Source organism: Betta splendens, chromosome 5, assembly GCF_900634795.4.
Source record: "Betta splendens chromosome 5, fBetSpl5.4, whole genome shotgun sequence".
Taxonomy (NCBI): domain Eukaryota; kingdom Metazoa; phylum Chordata; class Actinopteri; order Anabantiformes; family Osphronemidae; genus Betta; species Betta splendens.
In genome coordinates, this window is record NC_040885.2 from 9914901 (window position 1) to 9937743 (window position 22843).

The following is a 22843-nucleotide window of genomic DNA, read 5'->3' on the forward strand; positions in this document are numbered from 1 at the left end:
TTTATTTATGTCAGATTTATCCTCATCAAATAAGACTTTTCCATAACTAGCATTTGGTAAAAAATATTTTTAATTTTCCTGAAAATATTCTAGTAAGTACTTGTGTATTCTGTGTATAATTCAGTCTCTGATGGGCCTACAATTTTAGTCTTGCAAAATATTATTGTTTTACCTTACAATTTCGTTATCATAATTTAATTGTTATTTTATTCATTTTGTTAATGTTTTTCAGCAGTCACAGTTCTCAAAGCTTCCTATGATTGAGTGCACATTATTTTAGCTCTACAATAAGATGTTATTTACTGGATTATTATAGTTGTTTATTGTTTACACAAACCTTTGTACAGTATGGCACTGAAGTGAAGAATGTTGTTCCTGTCTGTCCACAAAAAGTAATTAATTGTAAAGATGCAAACAGTTGTGACCAGAATAACCAGACACCTTAAATGATTAAATGCTTCTGTTTATTCTGTATTACTTTTACATAAAGTATAAAACAAAGTAAACAAACCAAAATATAAAATAAGTGAGAAATGATAAGGAGTGTACCACATTTTTTAGCTGTATGAGTTAACATACTCCTCTAGCTTTAAAGAGTCATCAGTGGATCACACCCTCAGGGAGCAGTTCAGAATTGACTAAATCATATACAACATACCAAGAGTGCATACACAAAATATAGAACAGTTCAAGAAAGATTCAGTGTTAAGTACACCACAGGTTAAATTTTATCAGTCCTCTGTTCTTTGTTACTAAAAATCTAGAAGCATGTATATTTCATTAGACTGTGCAAGCTTTGAAATTAAATTGCACTGTCTTTGGGATTGCATAGTGTGTAAAACTCTGACGGAGAGAAAGAGTGGAAACCAAAGGAAGCCCTTGTAGACTTCGCAGCAAAGCAGGTCGATGGCAGATGGACACTGGTTCTCAGTAACTCTCCTTTCGCTCATTTGTTTATTGGGATCTACATTTTGTGGGTAGTGATCACAGATTGCACCAATGGACTACCCGGTCTGTCCCTGTGTTATAAGATTTGTTCCCTGAATATACAGTTTCATATCCCCCCCCCCTCTTGTGCCTGGAGATGCTCTTCCAGCTGATTTCTTATTGTGCTCAGCTGAGTCATGCAAACATTCTGCTGAAAGCATTGGATGCAACATTAAAACTAAGATGAAGTGCTATTATTTGTCCATAAAAGGGCAAAACCAAATGTCAAACTGAATATTTCTAAAATGATTAGCCCATTTAACATAACATCACATGTGGATAATTAAATTAATTACTCAATTCTTGAGTCCACACAGTAGAAGTCTGTTAGTACCACCAGTGCAAAGTGCAGTAGTTGATTCACTCATACTCCTGATTATCTCAAAATAATTTACATCTTATTAGATATTGTGTTAGACAGGATTAAAAATTATAATGGGATAGTTGCAATAGTCCAGAATTATCAAAAACATATTTACATGTTGACATTAAGGGTTCATCACTGAAATACAGTACAATTCAGTACAAAGACCCTACAAATGATGTCCAGGTGCACAACAAAAGCACAAGATTGTAGGAAACCAAAACCTTTGCGTAAACATCTTGATGCAAATCATTTGTATCCTTTTTTCCACACAGTGACTTAGTTGTCAAGGATGTTTCTAATGTGGCTCAGTTTTGCAACTGCATTCACACATACTTATGAGTCTAATGAGTGAACACAGTAAGTAACCCAGATACACAATGACTTGCCTGTACGTACTACAGACCTACAGTCCCAACAACAACTGTCCAATTGGGACTCAAAGTATTTTTTTTACAAAGATGCATATAGTGACAGTGAATGAATGAATAAACTGATTTGGGCCCCATTTTCTACAGTTTTATAAAGTAGCATGGCAGGCTAAAAACCTGATGTCGTGGTTTTAGCCTAGTTTTTATGTGGGTGGGGGTGAAGTGGTGTTTTCTAGTGGTTGACAGGAATGTTCCTGACATTAACAGTGATAGCCTTCCTGGTAAACTCTTAAAAAGTCCTCACGCACGATTCATCAGAAGTATATATATATATATATATATATAATAGCTCCCGAACATTTACTTATAATGCCTCATTATCTCATTATTATAATAAAATAGACAATTTAAGAAAGTGCAACATTATATCTATCCTGACTAACAATGTCTTATTTAGGTAAACTGAACCTCCATTATACAACTAATAATCCTTTAATCTTATTTACAGTCTTGTCAGTCCTGCTACGTTACCCTCTCCCAGCTTGATTAATTACCCAGAAAGCATCAACTGAGAGAGATGAGTTGAGCGTTCAGAAATTTGTACAATTAAAATAGCTATACAGTACCACAGAGTATCTAAAATACAAGAGGCCCTCGTTGATACAGTACAGAGAACGGCCTCTTTCCTATTTTTTGGATCCCTTTGGATATCTCTCAGGATTTCCACTATCTGTCAAAATATAAGAAGAACAAGTAGCCGTTAAAACTCAAGATAGGAATGCATGGCTGTTTAGTAAGGCAGGACATATTTAGGGACATCTATTTGGCTTCAGTATTATGGGACAAAAACATCTTCCTAAATAATGTACACAGACGGACACAGGCCGCTGATTCCATGGTTTGCTCTCTAGTGCCTCCTCCACAGTTGCGAGGAATGACAAGGGCTCAGCATTTGCATGTAAAAATATTTCAAGTTGTTATTTTAGGATTTTGAAGCTTTGTGTATTTCACAAAAGGGGTATTATTTTAAGCGGGCTGCGGTGATCACAGATTAGGAAGATGGATCTTCACAAAGACATTAACATACAGTAGTGTTCAGTTTTGTAGTGGTTGTTTATGTGTCATGTTGCCCTTTCCCCTGCAACAGGGACTTTTAGTTTCTTTGCAATATGCAGTAAATGTTGCTTCTATTGTATTTGCAAGATTCTATCTATAAAACACAGTGAACAGCTCCAGACACGGCCCAGTCATAGACATGCAGTGCCACGATATGCTGGTGTCACATGGGGCTGAGTGGAATTACACGTGGTTCACGCTTTTCCTTTACACCATCAGCCAAGCTGGAATAGTGGCACAAGCATCCGGGTACCAGAACCTCCTACATGTTATAAGCAACGTAGATGGGATCTAACTGGTCAGCGAGGAAGGAGTCACGGAGGTGCATACGCTGCTTCTCTCCCCTAGAGTTGATGGGTATGACCCCCGGGTCCACAATTACCACCACGCCCACTATGAGGTGGTGTTCCTCCAGAACCACGTTGGTTATCAGCGGCACCAGGTCCAGTGCGTCCTGCTCTGAACCGCACAGCTCCGCAACCACCACCAGCAGGTTGGTCCACGTAAACACAGCACTGTAAGGAGGCAAGTCAAGTCCACACAAAGAATCAATGCAGGAATCCTTTTACATTTTCTGGTGGTGATGCTGTAATTAAACGTATGTGTAATGTCCTGTCTTTTGCCACCAGAGGCAGTTTAGCGATGGATTTCGCACCTGCACTATTGGAGTCTCCTAAAATGTTGGGGTGTGTTTGTGTGAAGTCGAAAAGAAGCCTCACCTCTCAGCAATACTGCGGTGAGCTCGAGACACCGAGGTTTCAATGTCGATGGGGTGGTAGCGCAGCCCCCGTAGTTCTAAGGTTTCATCTAGTGAGCCCACCACAAACAGAGCGTCATGTCGGTCTGAGTGGAGAGACGCAGCAAAAACACCATCATTCCTTTGTTCAGGACTAAATACTGTATGAGGTTGTGTTGGAGTCTACAATATTTACCCCCGCTGGCATCCAACAGCTCGGTCCTCTTCACAAAGCCCAGGTATCCAGTTCTGGCCCATAAAGTCTGTGGGTCTCCAAAGCTGAGCTTGGTGTTGAAGTGGTCTGCCTGAAGGCTCTCCTCACCGTAGATGGTGTAGTAGCCGCTGGCGTTGTGAGGGCTGTTCACCCAGATCTGAGTGAGAGGATGCAGGGAATCACTACAGGCTACAGGGACTTAATTAAATCTATCTAGAGAATCTGTTTAGAGGTTCCTCTTACCTCTCCTAGATGAGAATCACCTAGTGGGCCCCTGGTCTCTGGGTTAACGATGATCACCCGTACCCCCGGCAGTATCTGAATTAAAAATAAAGGAGGGATGCTGCCGTCAATGAGCCTTTAACGACGCATAGACTGACTCCCCGTAACTCAAAGGACATCTCACCTTGCCAGACTCCATTAGAGGGAGACTCTGAGGTGCTCCTCTCTCCACCAGCCTCACTCTGACAGAGACGTGCACAGACAAATGCAGCTATTCATTAATAGAGGTTCATTTTTAGACAAGCATTGTTAGGACCATTCTGAATTCATCCACGTTCTCACCTGTCATGGCGGAGGGACTTCATGTCCACGTACACCGTGCAGGGATCGGGGCCGGTGGTGCCCTGTGACACAAAGAGCAGATGCACACGGGTCACACTCCAGCTATAATTCACAACGGGTTCCGCTGGTTGTGGTAGTGCACCTGCAGGCAGATGGCGAGGTTCACCCTGGAGCCAAAAGCTGAGCTCACAGCTCTGGGCGAGAGCCCCACGTCCTTAAACAGCTTGGAGAAGGAGTGCGTCAGGGCCAGGCGTGGGCGCTCCTCCGCTATGACCACACAGCTCCGCACGCATGACAGATTCACACCACGAGCCTAAAGCACGCAAATGATCAGACCCACATGACCCAGCATTCGTCACACGACTCTGCATACGCGCAGTCCTTGCCTTGAGCAGCTCGGTCTGCGTTCCCAGTCCCTTCGTGCAGAGCTCCATCACAGAGTAGGAGCAGAAGGTGTCTCGGATGCGGTACTGACTGAGCGTGCTCAGCCACAGAGACAGGCAGCTCTCCAGCTCAAAGGGAGGAATCAGGATGGACTGATGACCTGAGTAAACACTGTGAGACGAGGAGGAGGAGGAGGAGGTGAGCAAAGTCTGCGGCTAAAACATGCTGCAGAAGGGTTCAACCGAGAGCTGACCTTGCGAGGCACCACAAAACAAAGCCCAGTCCACAGTAAGGATCCAGGCAGATGGCTATTTGGCGAGATGAATAGAGTTCACACTGAAGCTTTATGGAGCGACAGAGTGCGCTGACGGCTGCGTGAGAGATCTGTTGCAGACAAGCAGAGGCATGAGCGTCAAATGACTGGCATCGCTTTCTATCACCGACACGTCTGATGCTGCGGAGAACCAGCTACACAGGCTGTATGACACTTTATTATTACTTATCCTTTCATTTATTTATTGGTATGTTTCTCCTCGTTTACTATATATTTTAACATTACTGTAAAAATAGTCTTTCTCTATTCATAATATTTGTCGATCAATAATTTAAGAACAATTAAAGCGGTTGAGGAAGCTTAATGAACAGGTGCAGCGGTATAAAACTCCTCAGAGTGACTCACCTTGACCCCGGTGAGCATGCCTGTAGTCGAAACGCTGAAGTCCAGATAAGCTATCATCTCTGCTGTGGGCGGTTTATAGATCTGTGGAGGCCGACGGCGAGGAAGGTCATCTGAAAAGAGAAAAGACGGGAGGAAGGTGAATAAAATCATGCCCAGCGATAACGAGGAAACAAATGTGCACGTGCAATCAACCAATTTATGTGTTTACAACCATGAAAGGAAAGTGAAGTAGAGGTTAAATTTAGACTTTGGACTGATGGTGGCGCCAGAGGACGTTTTTTTTTAAAAACCCTCTTTAAAAACAGAAATAAAGGTTCTTGGCAAACCATGATGAATTGCATCACACACCCATCTGACAAGTTCTTATCGCTACATTGGCACGTGTGAACAACATAATCGGTGACGCCCGAGTTCCATTAAAACCGCAAAACTGTCACACTGTCACCGCTTCGCTTCACACAGATACACTGTTGTCAGCAACACTTGGATTTCGCGTGCTAGTGTTTGTTCGCGTCATACCCGTGTCAATGATTGTCGGCCACGTTTTAATGTTGACCGAGGCAGCGGCCTCTTTGGAGCGTAGGGTCCTCATTAGGGTTTGAGTGGTGAGGATACACGCTGCTTTGCTGACCTGGGGACACAACACAAGCAGGAGTTGGACCGACTGAAGCAACGTGGAGGACGTTGAATTGTGTCGCCGCACAGCGCGCACGCACTCACATCAATGATCATGCGGACGGTGGGCAGAGTGGCTGCCAGGTTCTGAGGGTGCGGAGGTCTGACATTTACAGGAACGCACCCGGCGTAGAGGCAGCCGTAAAAGGCAGCTACCAGATCGATGCCTGGGGGGGGGAATGCAGCATGAAGTTGCAGCGAAGCAGACGCACAAGCATTTTGGGCTCCCACTAATCAGGCTAAGTGAAAAGAATGCCGACCGGGTGGGTAGAGCAGCACCACGTTCTCCCCCGTGTTGATGCTGCCTTTCTCAGTGAGCGCTGCGGCGATCTTCTCTGCTCGCTTGTGCAGCTGGACGCAGGTAGCGGTTCCTACTGTTACACCCTGGAACACATGAATGAAGAATAAATGATCAGACATAACAATAATAATAATAATAATAAAGAAGAGACAGATACAATCAATACAAGTTTGGTACCTTGGCATTCAGAAGAACATACAGGACATGATCCGGGTCTGTCTGTGCCCGCCACTGTAGAGCCTCCGTCAGGTACTGATGCTGTGATAAGAGCAAAATATAATAAAAGCTGAGCGAGGTTGAATGTAATGCTCTGACATATCTACACTGAGCAGTCTGGCAGAAAGCGACTCTTTCCAATATACAGGACAATATCTGACACACATGGTGACCGGAGGGACGAACGGGATACAAACATGCACACAAGCAAAATAAATGAATAAATAAAGCGACGATGCACTTCACATTGGGGCGTGACGAGAATAAACGGGGGTGCGGAGGAGATGCCAGCAAGAACCGTGAATCTTACCATCACAGTGGGCCACATACAGAGCTACGTCCGGAGGGAGACGAGAGCGGAGGGAGAGAAGAGGCCACATTTCTGTTTTACGTCTATGAACCTGAGTTCTGGCTGAGCTGGGCTCAGTGTTACAGCAGCGGTGAAAGGCCTTCACGGCTCACACATCAGAACACATCTCAACAAATGGTACCGGCCATGCTCCAGTAAAAGCTTGTTTTAAAGTTGTTAAAGTGGCATGTTGGGCGTTCGTGAACACACTACTGTACCTTCCTCACGAGATCCTGGTCTTCGATCATGCCGAGGTCCCGGCCCGCGGCCTGGGCGATCCTCTTCCCCGCCACCAGATTCCCCACCATGACAGACGCAGGCCCGACACCGACTGCAAGAGCGGAGGGAGAAACGTGGGTTTAGTTCGACCGTTACCACGGTAACAGGTGGAGGGTGTACGGTTGGGTTCTGATCGGCTGACGCTCGCCAAAGTTGGCCACAGCAAGAGAAAACACGCGCTCTTATTTTGAAAACACTCCACACCCCGACTGACTCGTTCGGAGTCAGCGGTTGAGGCGCTAAACCTCCGGGGTGCGGGAGCACAGCCGGCGTCAGAACCGGGCCACAGTCCACACTCGTGCACTCATACCGGGCTGCTTCTGGCGCGGCTTGGGCAGGTTGGTGACGCACGTGTGGGGACACATGAGGATGTTGCACGGATGCAGGTTGCCGTCGAGGAAGAACTGCTTGGTGTCGGAGATGTGGATGCCGCCCAGGGGGGTTTTGGGCAAGGTGTTGGCCGGGACCAGAGCCAGACAGTAGAGGCCCGCCTGATGGATGCTGTCGATAGCCTAGCAGAAGAAAACAGCCACTGCTGATGGACCTGGTCACCAGGTGAATGAGTTTATGCTCGCGTTTCGATGATTTACCTGAAGCACGCGACTCATCCACTGGAAGCTGTCCTCCTCGCTGGCGTCCGGTCGCTGCTCCGCCACAATCACAACCCTCTCGTCGTAGAATACGGTGACGGAAAACACGGCAATCCTGACACACGCGGGCGGAGAAACACGCCAAAGATTGAGAGTCGGTAGAAGCGTACCTACATTTCCCATCATGCCTTGCTCTGGGCCTGCCGTGCCACCAGGGGTCAGTAATGACCACTTCCTACTCGCTCCTTGACCATATTTCCAGTGAATTCCTCCTCACCTCCCGCGGTACACGGTCTTCACGGGCTCCACGGCGAGAGCAGTGGCCACCAGGTCATCGGCGTTGTGTCTCCGCCCGCTCACCATCAGCAGGCCCTCGATCTTCCCCACCACGAAGATCAGGCTGCCCTGTGCGGCGCGGAGGACACACGATGGGGTCGTTGTAGAAACGTACAGATGCGGTACTTTAATGACAGTCCAACTTACTGGGCCGACAAACCCCAGGAGCCCAGACCGCACGAAGGGGATCTCTCCAATGGGGACGCCATTAGCATTCACAGGTATCACCTGACGTTAAAGGGACACCACCATGAGGAGTTAATCATCCTTCTCATGGCATGAGTGCGTCAGTGCAGGTTTCACTCGTACCTCAAAGGTGTTTTTTGTGACTCCAGACAGGCCGTAGTACATGTTGCCCCCGGCACGAGAGTTGATTATGATCTCTCCTATCTCGTCGGTTTTACACAGCTGGGGAGGTCCGTCCGGCCTGACGATGCACATCAGAGCTGGGGAAACGAGAACATGCAGCTTCACAGTTTACCAGAAGTCTCCAAAACGTCTGCTTCTTGGTTTTAAAGACGCGGCTCCTCACCTCCGGGCATGACGTGTCCGACGTCCTGCACCGTCAGGGCAGAATTCTTATCCTCCGTGTTGACCCTGATGACGCCGTGGCTCAGGCCGGTCAGCGAGAGGATGGCTCGGGCGGGGAGGGGTGCGCCCGGTACTCCTGGTCTGCACACGACAGCATTCACCCCCGTCAGATTGCAACATTCCCACCCCATCTGTTCCCGCATTTAGTCATCTGCCCACTCACACATGTACAACGGCCCACATCATCACAAGTATAAATGAAAACCAGCTTTAATGGAGCGCGGATGCATTTGTCATTCAATAATAATCTCCATCTTCTTCTGTGTTGGACCATTCATTTTGTAAAGCGGAGTATCTGCCGGCCCACCTGCGTATAGCGACTGTCATGGCCTCGGGGGAGGTGGCACAGGGACAGATCACCTCAGGCTTCAGTCCATGGGACTGGAAAACATTCAAAAACGCATCACAGGAAGACACCGACCCTGGAGAGCGAAGCAGAGACGGCTCAACATGTCGTACCGCGCTCGATCTGTCTCAGCCGGCCTTGTTTTACAAGCCCATGAAGCTGCGCGCCGTACTCACAAGGATTAGCACCATCAGCAACAATGAGCATACGTAACGAAGCCAGGCTGATGTCTCTCTGGTCCCGGTGAGACATCATGGCCCAGTGCAGATCGCGGCACTTCACCAAAGCTGCGCGAGCTGCACACACGTGAACTTAAATGTTACGCACACGTCGCATTCTTTGCCTGTCGCTGTTCAGGCTGTAATTTACCTTTGTGGATGTGGACTCGCTGCACCCAGGAGAGAGGACAAGCCTTCATTACTGCATAGGGAACACTGATAGTGTGAATCCTGTTCATCACAGCCTGGAAACACACAAACAAACAAAACCATATAATCAGCAAATGGGGTATAAAACAGAGTAACCCATGACTACAAGGAAAAAAATCAAGCAGCATTAAATTATTAGAAATCAAAATCAAATGCTCACCGTGAGAACTCCATGCCAGAGGCCCATGTCTTTCTTAAAGTCCAGGACATTCACCAAAGTTTCTCCTTCAAGTGAAAAAAGCCGAGACGTCAGAGCCGCAACCTCAGATAACATGACAGAACCCCCGCTGGCTCCCCACTCACCCTCACAGTAGTTGCAGGCCTGGGTCAGTGCTTGGCAGTGGGTCAACATGGCCACTTTAGACACAGCCACACCCATCACCGTGCCCTCCTTGCTCGCCTTGTACTGCACAAGGAGGACACACGGGAGCAGCTTGACAACAACGCCTTTGCCGTCCACATGCAGACATCACGCGGTGGAACCTGAGTTACCTCTATGTATGCAGGGTCGGTGTTGGCCGTGGGGATGTGCGGCTGCCAGTCTTTGGAAGGCTTGGTCAAGTATTTAGAGTCCGTGATCACCCACTTTAGCCGAGGCCAACCTGTCACCAAAAGGAATGAGTCAAAGCACAAAGTGAGGGGTTCCATGTTGTTAAGCATTAAAGCAAACATTTTGGTCCTTTGTGATGACCTTTAAACTGCAGGATTTCTCCCGTGGGGGTCTTGGGCAGACCCTTCAAACAGATCTCACTGGTCAGAGCCAGGCCGACACCGCAGCTGCCCAGCAGGAAGCCCACCTGACTGATACCAGCGTCCTGAAACACGGGGAGCACTTACACACAAGTGGAATAAAGGTGCGTTGCCGTACGCGCGCATTTCCAGGTTCGTACCTTACGGGACAGCGGCACCTCTATAGGTACGGGGATGACTTCGGCCAGGAGGCAGCCGTAGAAGGCCACCCAGAACATACCGGGATCGCTGTTGGGGTACACCAGCGCCACCTACCAAGACATTTGACTTTACACCTGGGAAAACTTTATGTCAGAGTATATTTTTGCATGTGTAACTCTGTCCTGTTTTTAAGGAGGACCCTATATTTGCGACGGGTTAGGGTTGTTTGGCCTCACCCTGTCTCCAGGCTTGAGGATTTGCTCATTCTTGGTGCCCAGCTTGTTGAGGAGGGTGTACGCCAGCTTCACACTGCGACTCCACAGCTTCCCTGACAGACAGAGGGAGGTGCAGGGAGGAGGAGGTTATAGCAGCAGCCTGTACATCGCAGAGTTCCACTATGTGGATAAACCTGTGCTCCTTAGTTATGGAGCATAGTCTCACCATAGGTGAGTGTGTACAGCGGTTTGCCCGTGATGTCCAGGGCGGTGAGGGCCGGGCTCTTTCCTTGAGTGGCCCCCCAACGGGCCAACGCTGCCTGCAGGGCTGGGGGCCAGTTACTGACCACACCCAAAGGTTCCCCCTTCACTGGGATGATCTGACGGCCCTCCGGCTTGGGCGTGTTGGGATCCGGCTGGGGCACTGTGGGAGCGACACCCCCAATAACTCAATAAAGAATCACTCAATAAAGAAAAGGAGAAAGGCAGGAAGTAGCAGCGAACCTTCTACTATCTCCTCTGCATCGTCGGTGAAGAACTCGCTGAGCGGGGGCCTCTTGGGCCTCTTCAGGGTGTTGAGGAGCTGCTGGATCTTCGTGGACACCCGGCTGTTCACAGGAACTCCTACGAGCAGGACGAAGGTGGAGAGAGGTGAGTCGGGAAAACGATGACACGCAAAAACAAGACTAGTCATTACCTGTCGAAACATCTCATTCCAAAGGCTGCTGCTGCTTTTGATTCCAAACTACACAACGGATGCCACATTTGTCTGTAGCTGCTTATTTTAACTGTAAGGAATGAAAAGCAGCAGACGTACAACACGGGGAGGACACGGTGAGCACTGGGTACATTGTTTTTGGTTGGGTTCACACGTGAGGGTGTTTTATTTTGTGTGAGGAGAGTCAGGGCAGAACAGCACAGAGGGCTAAGGACATTATATATTGAAGAGCATCCTTACTTTGGATATTACCTCTTGCTACCAGGCAGTGGAGAAAAAAAAAACACATGAAAGAAGAGAAACAGATCAAGAGGAAAAGAAAGCAGTGAAGTCGGGTTAATGATTGGCACAGTTAGCTTATTAGCTTAGCGTGTTAAGAGCTTATTGTCAACAGTCCGACGCTGGCTGTGGAGACACGGGCGATCGTAATGTTGCGTGGCCTTCTGATCTGATTACCATCCGCGGTCTCCATCATCATGCTGGAGCGGCTCTGCCCGCGGCTCATGCCCCGGACCACGGCGTTGGAGGGCAGGTCCACGCGCGGGCCTCTGGCTGGAGGCGCCACAGCCGTCACATCTGGAAGGGGGGCACTGTTCTCAGAGGGGGCTTCAAGGGAGGCAGGAGAAAAGAGCTTTTGGATGCAGGTCTTTGCAGAGGCAGCGGGAAATCTAGCGCGGCGATAATGACGGCGGCGTCTCACCAATGCGACTATGAGCCAGCACGTCGGCCACAGCCGCGGCGCTGGGCTGCTCCTGCGGCTGGTACTGGGGCTGGTAGAGGGGCTGGTACTGGGGCTTGTACTGGGGCTGAGGCTGGCTCTGGGGTTTGGCGTCTCCGTGCGACAGCGTGGAGGAGGCGGAGGAGGAGGTGGACGAGCCCTGGACAGCGTGGTTCATCCAGGAGTCGGGGCTCTGCAGGCTGGGGTTGGGCGCGGGCGGGGCGGCCACCACCGACGACTGCCTGCGCGCGGACGCGTCGTCTTCGGAGCCTGAGGAGGAGTCTGGAGAAGACGGCCAAGCGTGAGATCGGGGGTCCCCGTCCTTCGGACCGAGGAGCGGCCCGCCTCGCGCTCTCCTACCTGGCGGCGTGCGTGCTTCGATGGGGGACTGGACGTAGGTGGAGCGGCGCTTGGTGGGCATGGGCAGCGCCATCTTCTCCTCTTTGTGTTTAGCCAGGGCAGCTTGCACGGCCTCTGTGTGGATATCTGAGAGAGAGAGAGAGAGGAGGCAGCACGAGTTCCAGTCAGATACTGTACCACTTCAGGATGAGATATGTGCACACAAATATATATATACACGTAAATATATATATACGTATATATGTTGAACTGGTTGAAAACATGTGGAAACAGCTACTTTAGTTACATTTTGACGGATCTGTGGTTGCAGCAAAATGTTTTATAAAGACACAATAGCCATAATACAACTGAAAGAAATAACAATGGAACAATTAGTGTTGTTTCTGAGCAGGAAACCAGAGAGAAGCTGTGCATTAACCCACACGTTGCCCACATGTACACAAACGCAGGAGCAGTTTGACTGGATGACACCCACAGGCAAACAACAGCCACACATTCAGAGCACGTTATGAAACATGTGCAATGAAAGCCCACTCGCTGGCAAATCCAGTGTCTTAACTCAAGGGACATTATTCCCATTCAAACATCAACACGTTCGAATGAGTGCTGCGGCTCGGCTCATTGCACGGCGGCAGCGGGGACCGTGATTACATAACGGGCATTCGGCGGAACAGCTCACTTCAGGCTAAATCATGGGCTCTGATGACGCGCCATGAGGAGCGCCCGGATCCGTGCACACGCGCGTGAGGGGTGTGTTTGCTCCGTCTCCGTCACGGCAAGGCGGTCAGAGAGAACCTCCGCGCCAGTGAATCAGTGGAATTGCTTCCAGTAAATCAGCACTAATAAAAGCAGCCCGACAGGAAGCAGCCGGCGAGCGGCGGCGGCGGCCGACAGGCTGTTTGAGACCAGCAGTAACTGCAGCGAGCCGCAGTAACCAGGCCGAGGCTGCTTCTGCTCCAGCCCATAAAATGAAATGAAGCGAAAGCACTTCTCACGGCAGCGTTCATCATTTCAGATTATACTTTAATGAACTGTGCTTTACACTTTTTGCATTACCATCACCACTGACTTTACCTACATATATTTACAGTGAGCGAATCACTTCTGCATCGACTAACATGAGACTGGCACCGTTGTTTTGTAGAGAAATGACATGACAGAAACAAAGACAGTAGAATAGGGGGCTTACTGAGGGGCTCCCCAGCCGTCAATCACATGTACATGCTTTCTTTTCCTATAAATGTGAGGACACTGCACTGAACGAACCTAAAACTCATTTAACCCCCGCAGACACAGCTTGAAATACTATTTCACCGCAGAGTAAAAAAAAGTAGTGCGCACGCACACACACACACACACACACACACACACACACACACACACACACACACACACACACACACACACACACACACACACACACACACATCTTTAATTGGTCCCTTTGAAGCAGCTCAATATATCTTGATAACAAGTGATTCAACTTCACTTCCTCTGTGACGTGTTCATCAGCTGCGCTTTCAGCAGACGCCTGTTCTGACCTGATCTGTAGCGGTCGTCCCTGGTTCCTCCACCGCGATGTGTTCTGCGGGAGCGCCGCTCGCGGTACCTGGACGAGCTGGAGGGGGCCGGAGCGTGGCCCGAGGAGGAGGTGGGAGCGGGACGCTGCACGGCATTCTGAGGAGGGGGCTCCACTGTGAAATGAACACACACACACACACACAAAAGACACACGCAACGTTTGACTAAGATGTATTTGGATAAGTATAACTTTGCTAGTAAAGTGTTGATTGTGACACACAGAGGAGACAGAGCTTTACCTGGAGTGTGGATAATGTAAGGAGCCAGGAGTTTGGTCCTTTTCTTCTCATAGCCCTTCTGTGTAATATCACCTGTAAAACAAAGAAAAGCCTTTTTACAATTTGGGCATTAAATGACAAAGTGGTTCATATACAGTTTATATACTGGCGAAACTATTTAAGATTTTCACCACCTCTGATCTACATTTTCCAACTATCAATGTTTAAAAAGTTGAATTTCTCAGACGCTTCAGCGAGGATCAAGTGATCACGACTGACACCGATGATTGACACATGCTGCTACAGTCTTGTCTGTCTATTTCCCATAATGTGTAACTGAATCTATCACAACCTGTTCAGAGATGAATAAGGAGGGAGGGGAAGATGCAAGCACAGATGGATGCCCACGGTGGTGCAGTAATCTCCAGAGATGGCTGAGAGCATCGGAGCTGCAGCGCGGTTCCGGCCTCAGCCACGACGCACGGGCAAAAACAAAACAGGACTAAATATGGAAACGTGGGCAGGAGATGGGATGATTCAGAGACGGCGAGAGAAACCAGGAAGGCATGAACGCCGAGGACGAGAAAGGTGGGAGGAGGAATGAGAACAGAGGATAAAGGAGGAACAAATGAAGATGGGGGTCACTCGAACCCCCCTTCCTCCATCGCAGCAGACCCAACACGCGCTGACTGAGCTGGAACTGGCCCTGCAGCGAAGTGGTGACTCTGCCAAACTCCTCCTAGTCCTGTGGGCAAAGCTGTCAGGGTTTCAGACACACGCTAAAAATCCATCTGGAGAGGCTGCATTCACTTTTCTAGTGACTGTGAGGAGCAGCGATGAATCATTCAGCGTGTTGGCCAATAGCTGCTTTCAGGCCTCATCTTCATCACGGAAACTTTCTTGGTTGTTACCGCACATCGGCCTGAAGCAACGGGCCGTGTAATATAATAGAGCCCGCTGCCGTTTGTTACAGTAGGCCGCACGCGGGCCGGTCGGACAGGTGACCTCATCTGATCCACAACAATGGATCCCCCTCAGTCGTATCATCTCCCTAAACTCTAATCCCGATTAGGCTGCTGAGACGCGCAGCGATGGAAGGTCCAAGCGGCCGCCGCTGCGGTTGCCGGTCCCCAGGGGGACAACGGAGATTAGGTGAGGATTTCCTGGCACATATAAGCCAGGTGTACAGCTGCCAGCCGCGCGTGAACCGTTAGCCAGCGCCATCAAACCCATGCAGAGGGTGTGAGAAGCAGCAACGCAACGTCCAATCACCTGAAACGCACTGTTTATATCTGAGGCTGAGATGCTGCAAATGATGTGAAATGTTAATTGTACAAGTCAGAACTGCAAACACAGGTGTTGCCGGTGCACGTGTACATAGTTAATGTGATTCTTTTAGTTAATTACTGATCATTTCATGCCGCCGCTGAGAGTGAAGGCGTCCTGATGCTGATACCCAGCAGACGGGCAGCACAAGGCGGACGCTCCTGCACAGTTTCTCCTCAGTCTGAGGCTCCTTCTTTTCCCCCGAGGACAAATGGAAGAAAAGCAAACACTTCCATAAGTAATGCATGAACAGTACAGTCGGCCTCGCTCCGTCACGTGATTTATTTTTAGCTCATGTGAACAGGCAGTTTTTCTGCAGAGAGACACAGCGCGGGGGGAGGGGACGCAGTCAACATGCTTCCATCTGGATCCTATGAAACCCGCGTGTTCCTGTTATTGGCGCCGTGCGATCCAGGGGCCGGCAATGGTACGGGGCCACAGGTGAAGCACTGAACCTGTAGAGGATTCGGTTAAAATATATAATGAAACCATACCACCAAGCTAATGCGTCAGGAAAGATCCGAGGGGAGCATTTAAAACCAGACCAGCCTCTCCTCTGGTCAAATCAACGGCCACAGATCTGCTTAAGAGGCAAAGCGCCGCTGCGCAGACGTGATGAGGGCCTCGCTCGTTAACCCACTTTCTCACAGTGACCCAGTCATGTCCCAGCGAATACTAGAGCCCACATTCAGAGCTTTTCAGAGGCATAAGTCGCAGTCATGAGGGGCCCTCGGCCGCCCTAGTTCTCATTGCGTTGCCGAGGAAGACTTGCGCGTTTTCTCGGGAGCAACATCAAAGCAGTGCCTTCTCTTAGCTTCTATTAGCTTCTCTTAGCTTCTATTAGCTTCTATTAGCTTCTATTAGCTTCTCTTAGCTCCTCTTAGCTTCTATTAGCTTCTCTTAGCTTCTATTAGCTTCTCTTAGCTTCTCTTAGCTTCTATTAGCTTCTCTTAGCTTCTATTAGCTCCTCTTAGCTTCTATTAGCTTCTCTTAGCTCCTCTTAGCTCCTCTTAGCTTCTATTAGCTCCTCTTAGCTTCTATTAGCTTCTCTTAGCTCCTCTTAGCTTCGTACACTCTCACACAGGCTCAGATTATTGGACTCGCTCCTTCCTTCTTCCCCACAGGCGCTGAATAGCAATCAGCTGCCCGACCTCTCCTCGTTCAAGGCTCTTTCCTCTTCCTCGTTATGCCCCAGTTCCTTTTCACAGGAAAAGTATATAAACATATGTCAATAGTGTCTCACTGAAAAAGACAGGAACACATGTTTAAATATTAAAGGAATGAACCGCCGCTCGGAGCCAATATCACACAGAGAACAGACCAAGCTAGTCTGGAACAGGTGTTCTACTTGTAATAGAGTTCAGTGCTTAGCTTATGTGTAGTTAGGATCCCATTTGAGCATGAATGGTCCCAGCTACATGTGTGGAGCGGCAGGCGTGTACATACATGCTCTGTTTGTGAATAAGCAAACATCTGAGGGGAGGAACCACAAAACAGAAGCTGTAAGAACCTGAGATTTCTAAACTCACCATTAATGTGACAATAGAGAAAATAGGAGCAGTAAGTAATGAGAGTTAACCCACATTTGCTTATGTTCTCCAAGTTACCAAACTCTTTTTGAATCTGGTAATGCAAAAAGATGAGGCCGTATGCATTAATTTATTTACTCAAGTGGTATTACAAGCCATGTTGGGTGAAGAAAGCTTTAAAAGAGCCCAAGGCCTGACACACACACACACACACACACACACACACACACACACACACACACACACACACACACACACACACACACACACACACACACACACACGTCTACAAGTGATTCGGTCTCTCTCTGAAATATCAGGCAGGGTGTGGCAAACTCAGGTAACAGAGAGGATCATGTTTCCACACACGCACACACACACACACACACACACACACACACACACACACACACACACACACACACACACACACACACACACACACACACACAGCTTTCAGTAATGACAGGACCAGAAACGTTGCCTGGTGAGCTGTGACTCAACTCATCACGGCTTTGACAAACACTGTAACTCCCACTGGACCAGATCCTGCATCGTCTCTAGATGTGGTTCACTTCTTAACACATTCGGTATCCACTTGTAGCGACTGGTTTCCAAGCTGCCTGTTTGCGTGACACTGGGACTTGGGACTGAACCGTCTGGTGAGAACACGCTCCAGTCGAGTCAAGTTCAGTCAAGTCTGATCCCGTCAGGTTCTTTGTACACACGTGTGCGTTCAACAGGCCCACGACAGCGACTGCTGACCCAACCCATCAGCCCCACGAGGACAAAGGAGGCACTCTGGCACAAAACGACAAACACCGGCTGAGCTGCAGGAGTACGATCAAACAGCAGGTGCAGCAGCAACGAACACAATCCAATCAAAGCCCAGACTCCAGGTCATGAACCTGGACCACAGGTTCATGACCACATAAAGTTAAGGAGTCGGTGAATTAAGGTGTGGTGTGGCTGATGAAGTTTAGAGCTGATTCAGCTAAATAAAGGTACTGTAGCTTTTCTAAAAACCTAGTTTCTCTCCGTAACTAATAGAAATAACAGCCAGCACCATGAATATTACTCACTGCTCAGTCTGTTGTGGACCAGTGCTCTATTTGTGCTCAGAGAAGCTGCAGTGCAGTCTTTAGCTTCCCTCCGTTATACTAGAAAGTCATGTTTTTTCTGGCTTTAATCAAAGGCAGCACTTGTAGGATCCAATAGCTCGTGAAGGGTTCCACAGTGTGTAAAGCTGCACCTCTGGCTCACTTTGTGAACACTTATTTAAATACGGTTTCATCCCTTTGTGAGGGCAAATTTACCGCCTGAGCTCAAATACAGGTGTAAAACAACACAATCCGAACAGAGTTCTCACTTTTTTAGGAAGATGAGGATGTTGTGAACGTGCTGACAGACAGATGTTATGTGTTATGGGAGACAAAGCGCCAGTGGTAGCCTCCAAATGCAGGCAAGAACCAGCTGCATTCCTTCACTGCATCTGGATCTGGCCTCGCATTAAGTTCTGACTGAGCAGCAGCAACCTCACGTTTCCTCTGTAATGGTATTAACAGCTTAGCCGAGCATTCAATTGTGTTACTGTATATGTGGCTCCAGCATATGGTCGTTCTAATCTGGAAAAAAATTCACTGTGTGTGTGTGTGTGTGTGTGTGTGTGTGTGTGTGTGTGTGTGTGTGTGTGTGTGTGTGTGTGTGTGTGTGTGTGTGTGTGTGTGCAGGAGGCTGGGGGCAGGGCACAGGGGCACCACATGGGCCGTGTCCATAGCAACCAGGCCCATGCGGAGCTGTATGAGGGAACATGAGATGTAGAACCATGGTGATGATGCAGGCCGGCGCTGTGCGGTGCGGGCGGCTGCTGACACATGAAATGCATTAGTAGGAATGAGAACGGAGGAGCGAGGCGGCGCAGGACGTAACGTGTGCTCATTTTAGAGCTGTCAGAGCCTGTCAGCAACCATTTATCCACTTCTATGTGTTTTATGTCGTTAATAATTAATAAATGTTCTTCGGGTCGTTGGAGAAATTGATTGTTTGATTTTGGACGTAACCACAGTGAATCAGCTTCCAACTGGCAGGTTCCATGCAATTACTCAACAAGTTACCAATGATGAGTCATGCTCGTTATGTTCAGAGGTAAGAAAACAAACTGATCAAAGGAAATCTTCAAACTACCACAGGGTTTAATGTTTCCAGGAGGCTGAGAGACCACCTGCGCTGCAAACGGAGACGGAGGCGAGCGCTCCGGCCTCGTCTGAATTATTCAGCCGTCCTTCCGCGCGGCGCTTCAGTGCGAAGACTCTGAGATCAGACACACGAGGTGCATCAGATGCTGCTGTCGGCTTTGCTGTGGGAAGGACACGTTCCCCCGTTTGTTGTGGTCTAAGAGCCTGTGGCCTGGAGCGCTGCCCGCACATGTGAGCGCCGCTGCTCTGCAACAGTTAACCAGCATCACGCCTGCTTCCTTCCTGTCCACACGCACAAATGACACAGTCTGACCATATTTAAACAGTCACGCGATCAGCAGGACCCTGATGCCGCAGATGCCATGAGGAAACCAGGAACGAAGAGAGTACCGTTCACAACGTATGATAAACATAGAATAACGCAGCCTTGCCCTTTAAGGAGGCATCTTATTTATCTTCAAAGGAACAAACAGTGCAATAAAACGGCGGTGGAGGGAAACAGAGGGCGACAGATAGTGGTAATGTCAGGGTGGGAGCCCCGGCAGCAGCGCGTGAATCACAGGCTAAATGAGGCGGGCGCGTCGCCCCCTGATGCTCTGTGACCTAGATCGGGAGATGCAGGCAGGGCCGTAATCTCCCAGCGCTGCCGTTCACTACGGATGCTGGGATCAAACCCGCCTGCCCGTCACAGGACGGGGGACCCGGCGGAGACGGTCACGGCGAGGCCTGGGACCAGCCTCGAACGAACGGGGACGGCGCGAAGGCCGCGCTGCAGCGGCGGCGCTGCGTTCGCGTGCAGCCACACACGCGGGCAGAGCAGATGGCCGGCGTCACGCGCCGCCAGCGGGTCGGGTGTCGCCTCCATACGTGCACCATCTGAGCGCCAGTACGAACTGCATCATGCTTTAGCTCCATATGCTGCCCGCCCGGACAGCATCCGGACGGAACCGCCACTCTCCGCTCACTTTTAATGGCCGCCACTAAAAGGCCTCCATCAGTCGGACGCGGCGGCTTGAACAGTCGTGGTTCAGACTCTAAATTCCGGCCTTTGGTGTCCTCAATGGAGCTCTTTGTGTCCCCGCACACACACACACACACACACACACACACCCACCCACACACACCCACACCCACACACACACACACACACACACACACACACACACACACACACACACACACACACACACACACACGTGATGCTGATGCAGATTTTCCTCTGTTGCTAGGGGAGTCCCGTCGGCGAGGACAACAATGGGGCGATTGTTGCCATGTAAAGGATCTCCATGAGAAAGGCTCGAGTCCACTGGACGGGCAGCTGCCGCCGCGCGTACCGGGCCGGGCCGCGCTGAGCAGATGCAGAGCATCTGGGCAGCGCCGGGCCTCGCTGCCGTCGGGGGAACCGTCTCTGAGCTCCGGTTACGCGCCACAAAGCCGCCGTCCTCCGAGGCCCCGGCAGAAGGACTCTAACCTCACCTCACCCACTAAAACACAGGGCGCAGGCGGCTCCCACTGTCTGAACACGCTCAGGTTTCCAATGCTTTCACTCATTCACACCATGATTGGTGTGAATGATCTCTTAATAAAGCTTAAGAAAACTTTGCCTAATGTTTTTTACTTGGAAAACTCCCTGTAAAACAAAAGCGTCAATTGGGAACAACTGTAATGTTTGCAAGGCGGTGAAGAAGTCACTAACACAGCTGGGCAATGCTTCACGTTGCTATGGTAACGCATTAGCGGCCATAATTTATGCTTTAATTTTTGCTGATGTGAGATTATACAATTATCAAATTAAAATACTGCAAATATCGTTCTAATCCCTGTTTCCTCAGCATCTCCTCTGCTCTTACGCCTTATTCTGACTTAACAAAGTGAGCTAATATAAAGCACAGGCTAAACAACACACACCTTAGTCACACGCCTGCTGGTCTGAGCACAGCTGAAGCCTGAGAGCCACATACCACACATGCTTAATTACGACCCTTCAACAACATAACAATTTGTGGCAATAACATCATTATGATAAAATATGCAATTACTGAGTCCACTTGACTCCACGCTGATTTCCCGTCATCCAGCGCCTCTCACCCACATTAAGTGAACATCTCCCTCATTATCACACTGTTGCCTTCAGTCTATTATTAACCAGCTTCTGCAGTGGCTCAGGTCAGAGTCACAGTTTCACACATGACGAACTCATTGTACAGAGAAACTCCCACCTTCAAACAATAAGATGTGTATGTTATATAAGGGTAAAAAGGAGAGGAGGAGGGTTTTCAAGATGACAGCGTGAACATAAATATTTAATAAAACCTTTATGACACGAGGGACGGTTCTGGTGTTTTTTTAATAGGAGAAGTGCTGACACAGGCAGATCCGGAGTTGGCAACTGAAATCTGAGTGGCACAGAAAACCCGGATCTGTGCACCTCCGCCACAGACGCTCTCAGGTTCCACACCTGTGCCGTCCTGCGTGGGGCAGGGGGCTCTGACGGCGGCGCCACGGGCCCACACGTCCCGCTGCCCGGCTCTCCGCGTGGAGCTCATTACTCACCCGCCCCCCGCCAGCCCCCCCCCCCCCCCCCCCGCCCCCCCGGCACCTGAGAACTGCACAGCGCCAGTGGAGCCGCTGCGTGTTTCAGTGCGAGGAGGAGACTTGCGTAACAGCCAGCACCATATTCCATTTTCTCACAGTCATTCCCATAAAACCGGACGCGCACCCGAGTCTCGGGCCACAGCTCCGTTCAGTGTCCGCTGACGTCCAGGGCTACACAAACACAAAGCCAGGCGCACACAACGCACACAAACTTGACCCAGTTTCTGCGGCGGGACTGTAAAATAAAGCTGCGACGAGAGAAAACAAGCGCGCTGAGGGAATAAACTAACTGCGCTCAGAGACGTTCCGCCTCTGTGAACGTCCACGGTGTAAACCACGGAGTGGATGAAGACCTGGCGGGACGTCAGCGTGTTTTTCCCGTTTGTTGGTGTCGTGCCCGGAGCCGCCGCAGCAGCTCCGGGTCTCCGCCAGCTGACACGGACCGACCGTCGGCGGCCGTTTCGTTCCCCCCGCAATCAAACGCGCTCGTGTTCGACAGCGCTCGCGCTCCGACGCAGCGGCGCCTGACGGACGGAGACCTCACCTTCGGACAGCTCCAGGTCCAACTCCGCCAGCTGGTCCCTGACCTCTTTAGGCAGAGCCGACAGATCAACGCCGCGGTCGGCCATGGTGGGAAGCACAGCAGCCCGTGGGATGTTCGTGATATTTCGGATGACAGCGGGTACCGTCCAGCATGGAGCAAAATAAAACACACACACACACGCACAAATCAGGATGTAGCAGGCGTAGTGTTTACTCCATCTTCGCGACTCCCCGACACCGCCATGACTGTGGGAGACTGGAGCAACTCGCCAGAGGAGTCTGTCAGTCACGTGACCCGGGCTGACGGGAGCCGCTGTGACAGGAGAAGCGGACTCTCTGCTCCCTCTGCTGTCGCCTTTTTACGGCTGGGAGGCGCAGCATCGCTCCTCCACAACCCACTCACCTGCCTCCCTCGTCTACAGTGGACG

The 22843-nt window shown here is 49.8% G+C and overlaps 1 protein-coding gene across 4 annotated transcripts; it reads right to left on the reverse strand.

The window, feature by feature from the left end:
- Positions 1-442: 442 nt before the first annotated feature.
- On the reverse strand, positions 443-22720 carry dip2bb (disco-interacting protein 2 homolog Bb). 4 transcript variants are annotated; one of them, XM_029151408.3, is made up of 40 exons: positions 22417-22720; positions 14249-14320; positions 13970-14122; positions 12429-12554; positions 12051-12350; positions 11807-11956; positions 11591-11608; positions 11137-11256; positions 10859-11056; positions 10654-10745; positions 10417-10527; positions 10218-10341; positions 10019-10128; positions 9830-9932; positions 9687-9751; positions 9468-9561; positions 9275-9394; positions 9060-9174; positions 8694-8833; positions 8471-8607; positions 8309-8389; positions 8103-8230; positions 7826-7940; positions 7546-7747; positions 7175-7287; positions 6918-6941; positions 6569-6649; positions 6351-6474; positions 6136-6257; positions 5935-6046; positions 5416-5525; positions 4990-5120; positions 4739-4907; positions 4495-4665; positions 4353-4414; positions 4195-4252; positions 4032-4106; positions 3771-3945; positions 3558-3681; positions 443-3353 (listed from the first exon to the last, which is right to left on the reverse strand). In XM_029151408.3, the coding sequence occupies exons 1-40, from the start codon at positions 22499-22501 to the stop codon at positions 3101-3103; spliced, it is 4863 nt and encodes a 1620-aa protein (XP_029007241.1). In that variant the 5' UTR covers positions 22502-22720; the 3' UTR covers positions 443-3100. The 4 variants fall into 4 exon arrangements, with proteins under 4 accessions (XP_029007241.1, XP_029007238.1, XP_029007237.1 ...); XM_029151405.3 differs by lacking the exon at positions 6918-6941; XM_029151404.3 differs by lacking the exon at positions 11591-11608 and having other exon boundaries at positions 22417-22719.
- Between the last annotated feature and the right edge of the window lie 123 nt (positions 22721-22843).

Bases quoted from the DNA above. Each gene is read 5' to 3' on its own strand.
- dip2bb (XM_029151408.3), bottom strand. From the start codon at position 22,501: ATGGCCGACCGCGGCGTTGATCTGTCGGCTCTGCCTAAAGAGGTCAGG. The intron at 10,342-10,416 runs GTACGAACCTGG...CCCGTGTTTCAG, and splicing joins AGGTGCCGCTGTCCCGTAAG to GACGCTGGTATCAGTCAGGT. The intron at 5,526-5,934 runs GTATGACGCGAA...TTCTCTTTTCAG, and splicing joins GCCGACAATCATTGACACGG to ATGACCTTCCTCGCCGTCGG.